At 36.3% G+C, this 10,587-nt stretch overlaps 1 protein-coding gene across 1 annotated transcript in view; it reads left to right on the top strand.

Annotated features, from left to right (window-relative positions):
• NDST4 (N-deacetylase/N-sulfotransferase (heparan glucosaminyl) 4) overlaps positions 1 to 10,587 on the top strand; it is a 600,446-nt gene that overhangs the window by 561,369 nt on the left and 28,490 nt on the right. The window contains exon 9 of the mRNA XM_006872252.1: positions 4,351 to 4,474. Coding sequence (XP_006872314.1) covers positions 4,351 to 4,474 — 124 coding nt within the window. The remainder of the gene's footprint in view (positions 1 to 4,350; positions 4,475 to 10,587) is intronic.

Here is a 10,587-nt window from a genome sequence, read left to right as displayed (position 1 = left end):
TTTTCACTGATGATATGGAGTTTTTCCATCGTCTCTTTCTGCAGATGTAGTCAATTTGATTTCTGTGTATTCCATCTGGTAAGGTCCATGTGTATAGTCATCTCTTATGCTGTCTAATGAAGGTATTTGAAATGAACAAATCATTGATTTTGCAGAATTCTATCAGGTGAACTCCAGCATCATTTCTATCACCAAGGCCATATTTTCCAACTACTGATCCTTCTCTTTGCTCCCAACCTTTGCATTCCAATCACCAGTAATGATCTATACATCTTGATTGCATGTTTGATCAATTTCAGATTGAAGAAGTTGGTAGAATTCTTCTATTTCACCCTCACTGGATTTAGTGGTTGATGCATAAATTTGAATAATAGTGATATTAACTGGGCTTCCCTGTAGGCACATGGACATTATCCTATCACAGACAGCATTGTACCTCATGACTGATCTGGATATGTTCTTTTTGACAATGAATGCAACAGCATTCCTCTTCAATTTGTCACTTCCAGCATAATAAGCCAAGTAGTTGTCAGATTCTAAGTTGCCAATACCAGTCCATCTCAGTTCATTAATGCCTAAGATATCAATGTTTGTGCATTCCATTTCATTTTTGACAACTTCCAGTTTTTACAGATTCATACTTCGTACATTCCACGTTCCGATTTTCAGTGTTCATTTTGAGTTTTGCCCCATCAGCAAATGAAGGTCCCACAGACTTTCTTCCGTGGGCTTTACTCCATTCACGTCATCACAGTCAACTCTACTCTGAGGAGGCAGCTCTTCCCTAGTCACATTTTGAGTGCCTTCCAACACAAGGGGCTCATTTTCCCGCACTATATCTGAGAGTGTTTCTCTGTTATTCATAAGATTTTCAGTGATTAAATATTCAGAAGTAGTTCATCACACCTTCTTCCTAGTTTATCTTCATCTGGAAGCTTATCTGAAACCTGCCCACCATGGCTGACCATGCTGGTATTTAAAATACCAGTGGCATAACTTTCAGAATCACAGCAACTCACAAGCCACCACAATATGACAAACTGACAGTCGAGTGGTGGTCAGGTCATATAAGTCCTGTGAAATCATTTAGTCTGGCCCTGCCAAGGCAACTGCAGTTCCAGCCATAACATTGTTGTTTAAGTTTTGACCGGTCTGTTCTGACTTATGGCCACTCTGTGTATGTTTTCCAAAAAGCAGCTGGTGGGTTTGAACTGCAAACCTTCTGGTTTACTGTCCAGTGCTGATCCTATGTTGTTGTTGTTAAGTGCTATTGAGTCATTTCCAGCCCAAAATGACCCTGTATAGTGTTTCCAAGGAGTGATTGGTGATCTTCAACCACTGACCTTGTGGTTCAAACTGACTTTGCTCCAGTGCATTATCCCATGATGCTACACCAGGACTCCTATATTATTTAATTAAATGTTTGCCAAATATCTCAGGCCAATTTTTAGGTTGATAATTTTGTATATCCCGCAAATATTATAAATATCCAAATGGCACTTGATAGAAAAAAGTTTTCCCATCCCTCCTGGTGTCGCGCTAAAAGATAAAGCACTGGACCACAGGACAGTTTGAATCGCAAGGTCAGTGGTTCAAACTCACCAGCTGCTCTTTGGAATGAGTCAGAACTGACTTGACAACAGTTAATAAAAACAACCTCTGATCTATACAGTCAAAAGCCTATGTATAGTCAATAAAAATAAGTAAAGATATTGGAAAAAGTACAGTCAGAATGCTTCTTTGAAGCCAAGTTGGCAAGACTTCATCTTTCATACTTCAGAGATTATATCAGAAGGTACCATTCCCTGTAGAAGGGCATAATGCTTGATAAAGTAGAGAGTCAGCAAAAAAGAGGAAGGTCCCCAATGAAATGAATTGGCACAGTGGCAACAGCAATGAGCTCAAGAGTAAAAAACAATTGTGACGTTTGTACATACTGGGCAGTATTTTGTTGTGTGTAGGGGCACTATGAGTCAGTCAACTTGAAGCCACTCAAGCACAACAACAAACATATTTCTGATATCCTCTGCTTTCAACTTAGAGCTGTCTGGAGAACACAATGATATACCTACTCCCATATTATCTTCTGAATGCAGCTTGAATTTTTGGCAGTTCCCTGTCCATATACTATTGCAACCATTTCTGATTATCTTCAGCAAAATTTTACTTGTTTGTGATATTAATGATTTCCATACTCTGTTGAGTCACCTCTCTTTGGAATGGGAAAAAATGGATATCTTCCAATAGGTTGGTCAGATAGCTGTTTTCCAAATTTCTTGACAGACAGTGAGCGCCTGGTTTTTCACCAATACCTTCAGCGCAGCTTGGACGTCTTCCATTGGTTCTTGATCATATGCTACCTCTTAAAATGGCTGAACATCAATCATTTCTTTTTGGTAGAGTGATTCTGTATATTTCTTTCATCTTCTTTTGATGCTTTATGTATATTTCAATATTTTTCCCATGTTGTTGCCTTTGTTGGTAAGTGCTGTTAAATTGGTTCTGACTCATAATGACCCTGTCTAGAGTTTCCAAGGAGCAGCTGGTGGGTTTGAACTGCTGACATTGTGGTTTGAAGTCCAGTAATGATTCTATAGCTCTACACAATAAGTCCAATTTGCCCATAGAATATTTCAGTATTACAAATCAAAGCTTGAATTTTTTATTCAATTCTTTCAGCTTAAGAAGTACTGAGTGTGTGCTTCCTTTTGTTTGTCTAGCTCCAGGTTTTTCCATATTTCATTATACTACTTGACTTTCAAACTGCCCTTTGAAACTTTCTGTTCAGCTTTTTTCCTTCCTCATTTTTCCTATTCCTTTAGCTTCTCTACACTCAAGAGTAAGTTTCAGTCTCTTCTGACATTCATTTTTATCTTTTATTTCTTTCCTGTCATTTTTATGTCATTTTGTTTTCTCCCTGCATGACACTCTTGATGCCATCCCATAGTTCTTCTGGTCTTATGTCATTGGTACATAATGCATCAAATCTGTTCTTGAGATGATCTCTAAATTTACATGTGATGTATTCAAGGTTATATTTTGGCTCTTGTGGACTTGATTTAGTTTTCTTCAACTTCAACCATAATTTGCAAATGAGCAATTGATGATGTGTTTCCCAGTCTTCTCTAGCACTGTTTTGGCTAATGATATGGAGCTTTTCTACAGCCTGTTTTCACAGATGGAGTCAATTTAATTCCTGTGTATTCCATCCTAATGAGGTCCAGGTTTACTTTGAGGGTCTTTCAACCTGAAGGGCTCATTTTCCTGCACTACATCTGGCAATGTTCTGGTGCTATTCATAAGGTTTTTATCTTCAGACACTATATCTGACAATACTATACTATATTCATAAGGGTTTTAGTGGCTAAACATTCAGAAATACTACACCTCTCCTTCCTCCTAGGCTGTCTTAGTTTGTAAGCTCAGTTGAAATCTGTCCACAATGGGTGACCCTGTTGTTGTTGCTGTTAAGTGCCATCAAGTTGGTCTGACTCATAGAGTCCCTGTAGATGGTTTCCAAGGAGCAGCTGATAAGTTTGAACAGCTGACCTGCAGTTGAAACCTATCTTGTTGTTGAGTGCTAATCCTATAGAGCCACATCAGGACTCCTTATGAATTAACCTGTTGTTATGTGCCGTGGAGTCGGTTCCGACTAATAGCGACCCTGTACAGGGTTTCTGAGGCTGTAAATCTTTACGGGAGCAGAAAGCCTCGTCTTTCTCCCACGTAACAGCTGGTAGTTTTGAATTGCTGACCTTGCGTTTTACAGCCTAATTCATAAGCATTACGCTACCAGAGCTCCATAACTTACTGGTATTTAAAATAGTATTGACATATCTTTCAATATCACAGCAACATGCAAGTCACCACAGTAAGATAAAATGACAGATGAGTGGTAGATATACTTAGAGAGCACTCATCAAATATCTGTTGAATAGTTTGAATTAACTTAAGTATTTTGAACTTAACTGTAATTGATGATCTGCAATGTTCAGGTACTGTACTTAATACTAGAAATAGAGGCACCTCTTACCCTTTATTCTTTAGTTACTTACCTGATTTGGGAGATGCAGGAAGAGGTTAATCACATAATTTCAGAAGTTTCCTTTCACTATGTTATCAGTCTCTTGCTCTTTGGCCATGTACTAACATTAGACTGATTGTTTCACTGATTATAGTCACAAAAGTTAGTAATAAATACTGAAATTGGTGCTGTATGAAATTATCAGAAAATCAGTTTGATACTGGTTAGAATTGGTCTTTGAAGTGTTAATTTTGTGTAAAATCTGCCAAATATTTTGTCTTTTCTTTTATTGACATATAATCTTCTACCTTCTTTTTTTCCCATAGGAACAACTGCCCTTTATTTATTTCTTCTTATGCACCCTTCAATCATCAGTAATCTACCCAGCCCAAAAACATTTGAAGAAGTTCAGTTCTTTAATGGGAACAACTATCACAAGGGAATTGACTGGTAAGAAAAATAACAAAACAAAGTCCATTATTAACACATATTAAGTCAGAGTGGAGCAGTTATAGATGTATGCATGGCATCTGCATAATTACAGAATAAATTTGTTATGCTCAATTCTATCACAGTGCATTAGAAATTAATTTATAATGACTATATGTTTAATCAGTGTTGCCCATAATTTTATGTGGATTTTGTAATAATGATAATATTTTTCTGCTAAATTAATATGATTGAATAAGAAACATTTATGTGACATTTTTCATCAGCATCATTCTTCAGGTTATTTACAATTATCCTTAACCATATTATTATTATACTGTGCCTAGAAGTTTTTTTAACTAAACACATAATTCATTTTTACAGTGATGCTTATAGAAAGAAAAATAAAAGAGAAGTTTTGATTTACTTTATATTTTTAAATTTTATGTTCTGTAATATTGTCTTTATTAATTACCAAGATATCATTGTATAATATTGACTAATATTTGTTCTGTAAATAATAACAGCATTTGCAAAATCATATTTATTATAATCAAATGCATCCTTAGGAGAAATATTGAATAAGACTTAACACAGTATGGAAAAACAACATGCAAATAAAAAATCATAGTATTATCCTAACAAAAATAGAATACACTTTATATTGAAACTATTTGGATGTTTTTTCCTAGCTCTACCCAAATTTCTAGGAGTCCTGGTGTGGCATTGTCAGTTAACACACTGGAGAGTAAGGTTAGTTTGAAGTGCAAGGTCAGCGGTTCAAGGTCACCAGCTACTCCTTAGAAACCCTATACGGGTTGCTATGAATTAGAACTGACTTGATGGCACTTAACAATAACCACAACCAAAATTTTTAAGAAAATTGATTTTGTTTCCAACTTTCAGGTATATACGGCAAGTCTCATCCTAAGGAATCTTCCTCTGAATGCACATATGTGTAACATGTAACTTTGTATCCCAGTACCACACATGAGCTTGTCTTCAATTTAGTCATTATTCTTTTTAGATGTAGATACATTTACAGTGAGTCAAAGCCAATGCCAGTGAACAGTTTGGTTTCTCAGCATAAGTAGATGTGTTAGCTCTGCACCTAGGATATTTCTATACTAGTTTAATCTTGAAAAGAGCCCAGTAGCACAATGGATAAGTGTTTGGCTGCTAAATAAAAGGTTGATGGAAGAAAAACCTGGTGATCTGCTTCTGTAAAGATTACAGCCAAGAAAACCCTTAGGGACATTCTAGTCTGTCACATAGGGTCAGTAAGAATCATAACTGATTCAATAGCAAACGACAATACCACCACCTTACTATAAAAGGTTCCTTGTTGTTCTTGTTGTGTTGTTCCGTGGAGTCGGTTCCGACTCATAGTGACCCTGTATAAGGTTTCCAAGGCTGTAAATCTTTAGGGGAGCAGAAAGACTCATCTTCCTCCCATGGAACAGCTGGTAATTTCGAACTGCTGACTGTGAGGTTTGCAGCCCGATTCGTAACAACTACGCTATAAAAGGTTCCTAGATAGTACCAATAGTTTGTGTTCAGAGCCTAACAGAAATGTTGGTGATATCCTGGAAGAAAAAGCATGGTAATTTGCATCCATTAAGGTTACAGCCAAGAAAAACAATGTGTTCATCATGAGTTGGGAAGGACTTGACAGCAACAAACAACCACAATTACCACTACCTGGCATTAAAACTAAACTAAACTAAAATAAGCTAACTAAGTTTGGAATAGCATGCATGTTACTAAAAGAACAGAAACCCTTACTTATCCATGAGCTCAAATGCAATGCTAATTTTTAAACAGGAATATAGATGAGACTCTTCACCACTTCACATTTGGGAAACATAATAACAATTTATGTCAAAGAGAAAAAGAAATGTCTTATATGAATTCTTAATTGATCTAATTATTTATTTCTAGAACATTTGAGGGTTGGAGAAGTGATGAGCTGAAAGGAAGGTTACACACATAATTAAGCCTTGCACTGAATTAACCCCAGAACATATTGGTTCCATAATCTACACACCGAGGAACGTTCAACACCATATGGAGGCGTGAATGTACGGCAGCACTACAGGATCGACTGGAGGAAATATTCCCTTAATTACTATAGATAGACTATAATATGTCCATATTGCTACACATACTACCAATTATGCAGAAGTTAAAAAATAGGGGAAAAGCAATGTACGATTCTGTTTAGTATTTTATTGGTATTGTGATGCACATATTCATCGTGCCTGTACTTTAATTTCAGCTAAATAACTTTCATACTAAAAGTTACAAATATAAATTTAATATTTAAAAACATCTAGCAAGAAATGTGGTATAATTTTTTTGTTTACTATGGATAAAGCTAAATTATCTGGATTTGTATTTGATAGCATAGAATAGTTTAGCTCCAAATTTAAAAATGTTTTCCTCTATCTTTTGTAAACCTACCTATTTTATCTCATTCCTTCCTCTTCCCAAAATGTATCACTAGAAAAAAATAATGCCTTAGATTGTTTCCACATTCAAAATGAATAGAATATACACTATTTAGACTGTTGTTAAATGCCATCAAATTGGTTCTGACTCATAGCGACCCTGTATATGGTTTCAGAAGAGTCTGGTGAGCTTGCACCGACCTTTTGGTTCAAACTGACTCTTCAGTCTAGCGCATTAACCCACAGTGCCACACTGTTGTTGTTGTTAAGTGCCGTTGAGTCAGTTCCTACCCATAACAACCCTGTATAGGGTTTCCAAGGAGCCTCTGGTGAGCTTGAACCGCTGATCTTGCAGTTCAAACGGTTTTGCAGTCTGGCTCATTAACACACAGTGCCACACTAGGACTCTACTAATTAATAATTGATAATGATGCTATTATTATGTGCCTTTGTGTTGATCTGACTCATAACAACAAAAACAATGCCCAGTACTGTGCCATCCCATAATTGCTGTTATGCTTGATCCTATTATTGCAGCCACTGTGTCTACTTACCTCATTGAAGATCTTTCTCTACATTCTCCAGGGGCTGGTCCCGCCCAATAACATTTTCAAATTACCTGAGACAAAGTCTCTCAATCTTTACTTTTAAGGATCCTTCTGATTGTACTTCTTTCAAGTTATATTTGTTCATGATTCTGTTGAGTCCATAGTATACTCAATATTCTTCAGTACTGTCTCACTTCAAAGTCATCAATGTATGACTTCAGTCTTCCTTATTAATTGTCCATTTTTCCCATGCATACAAGGCAATAAATGATACCATGGTCTAAGTCAACCTCATCTTAGTCCTCAAAGTGACATCTTTGCTCTTTAACACTTTAAAGTTCTTTTGCAGCAGATTTGCCTAATGAAATTCACAATTTTATTTCATGACTACTGCTTCCATGAGCCTTAATTGTGGATTGAACTAAAATGAAATCTTTGACAATTTCCATCTTGTCTCTGTTTATCAGGATGTTTGTTGGTCCAGCTGTGAGGATTTTTGTTTTCTTTACATTAAAGTGTAACCCATATTGAACATTGTAGTTTTGATCATCATAAGTGATTTAAGTCTTTCTTACTGTCATCAAGCAAGGTTGTGTCATCTGCATGTGGTAGGATGTTAATAAATCTTCCTCCAATCCTGGCGCTATCTTTTTGTTACAGTCCAACTTTTCAGATTATTTGGGATTGTTGCTCAGCATACTAATTGAATAAATATGGTAAAAGAATACAACTCTGACACACAACTTTACTGATTTTAAGCCATGCTGTATCCCCCTTTTTCTGTTTATTAGTCTGTGTACAGGTTCCACATGAACACAATTATTAAAAGTACTGTGGACTTCCAAGACAGGTTTGTTTGTTTTTCTGGTAGTTGATAGTACTTTAAATATTCTTATCCATCACCATAATTTAAATGCATGGATTCTTCTTCAGTCTTTCTTATTCATTCCCAACATTCACATGTATATGAGGCTATTGAAAATACCACTGCTTGTGTCAGGTGCCCCTCAGGCCTCAAACTGAAATCTGTGCCCTTGAGCACTTTAAAGAAGTCTTTTGCAGCAGATTTGCCTAATTCAATACATCCTTTGAATTTTTGACTGCTGCTTTTATGAGTGCTGATTGTGGATCAAAACAAAATGAAGTCATTGACAGCTTAATTTCCGTATCCATTTAGCCTGAGGTTATGTATTGGTCTAATTGTGAGGATTTCATATTTTCTTTATATTAAGGTGAGATCCAAACTGAAGGTTATAGTCTTTAATGTTCTTCAGTAAGTATTTTAAGTCCTCTTCATTCCCAGCAACCAAGAATGTGTTATCGCATATTGCAGGCTGCTAATGAGTCTTTCTCCAAGCCTGATGCTACGTTCTTCTTCATATAATCCAGTTTCTTGGACTATTTGCTTAGCATACAGACCGAATACATATTGTGAAAGGATGCAACACTGGTGCATACCATTCCTGATTCTAAACTATTTACTATCCCTTTGTTCTGTTCTAACAACTGCCTCTTGATCTCTGTACAGACTTCTTATAAGCAAAATTAAGTGTTCTGAAATACCCATTATTCACAATTTTATCCTTAGTTTGCTTTGATCCATACAGTCAAATGTTTTTGCTTAGTCAATAAAGTACAACTAAACATTTTTTTTTCTGGTATTCTCTGCTTTCAGCCAAGATCCTTCTGGCATCAGCAATGATATCCCTTGTTTCACATCCTCTTATGAATCTGACTTGAATTTCTGGCAACTCCCTGTTGATATAGTGTTGTAATCATTTTTGAATTATTTTCAGCAAAATTTTACTTGAAAGTGATGCTGTTCAATGATTTCGGCATTCTGTTTGGCCACCTTTCTATGGAATGGGCATAAATATGGATATCTTCCAATGAATTGACCAGGTAACTGTCTTTCAGATTTGTTGGCATAGATGAACGAGTTCCTTCAGTGCTACATCAGCTTTTAAAACATTTCAGTTTGTATTCTGTCATTTGCTGGAACCGTTTTTTTTTTTTTTTTTTTTTTGCCAATGCTTTCAGTGGTGTTTGGATTTCCTCCTTTTACTATTGGTTCTTGAGCTATGCTACCTCTTGAAATGGTTGAACATTGATCAGGTTTTTTGGTGTTGTTTTTTTTTGATGCAGTGGTTGTGTATTCCTTCCAACTTCTTCTCTCGTTTTGTTTTGTTTTTTATTTTTGGAACAAGGTTCCTTCCCTCTGAAGTGCACCTCTATGGAGTATTTCAAATGAATACCTGGTAGAATAGCTAAAATTTCTGTCACTGATGACCCCCTGAAACATGGATGCCAACTCTTTCACATTTCCAATAATTGTTCCAACATAGAAAACATTAGAACTATTTTGACAATGAATGGGACACCATTGCTTTTCAATTAGTCATTTCTTGCTTTTGTAAGCAATATGATCATCAGATTCAAAATGGTCAATACCTGTCCATTTCACATCACTAATGTCTAGGATATGAAACTTGATGTGTTCCATTTCAGTTTTGACAACTCCAAATATTCCTAGATTCCCACTTAATACATTCAGTGTTTTGACAATTAATGGATGTTTGCAGTTGTTTTTCCTCATTTTCCATTGTACCCCATCAGCAAATGAAGGTCCTGGAAGCTTTGATACATTTACATCATTATGATCAACTCTACTTTGAGGAGGCAGCTCTTCAACAATTATGCTTTGAGTGCCTTCCAACATGTGAGCTCATCTTCTGTCACAGAATCTGATAATGTTCTGCTGCTATGAATTGTGTTTTCATTTTTGTCAATGTATCTCACAATGTTCCACTCCTAGTCAAAAGATTTTCAGTGGCTAACCATTCAGAAGTAGTTAGTCTCCCCTTCCTTCTAGTCTTTATTAGTATGGAAGCTCTGATAAAACCTGTCCACCGTAGCCTCAGACCTGCAATACTTAAATATCTTGCTGGTATTGAAAAATTCAGTGACATAGCTTCCAGTATCACAGCCACATGAAAGTCACCACAGAATGAAAAATGGATAAGTAGGTGATGGAATCAGATAATACTATTTGTTGTTGTTGTTGTTGTTGTCAGGTGCCATCGAGTCGGAACCGACTCATAGCGACCCCATGCACAGCAGAACGAAACAATGCTCG

Source organism: Chrysochloris asiatica, unplaced genomic scaffold (genome assembly GCF_000296735.1).
Source record: "Chrysochloris asiatica unplaced genomic scaffold, ChrAsi1.0 scaffold00188, whole genome shotgun sequence".
NCBI lineage: Eukaryota > Metazoa > Chordata > Mammalia > Afrosoricida > Chrysochloridae > Chrysochloris > Chrysochloris asiatica.
This window is presented reverse-complemented; position numbering and strand designations above follow the sequence as displayed.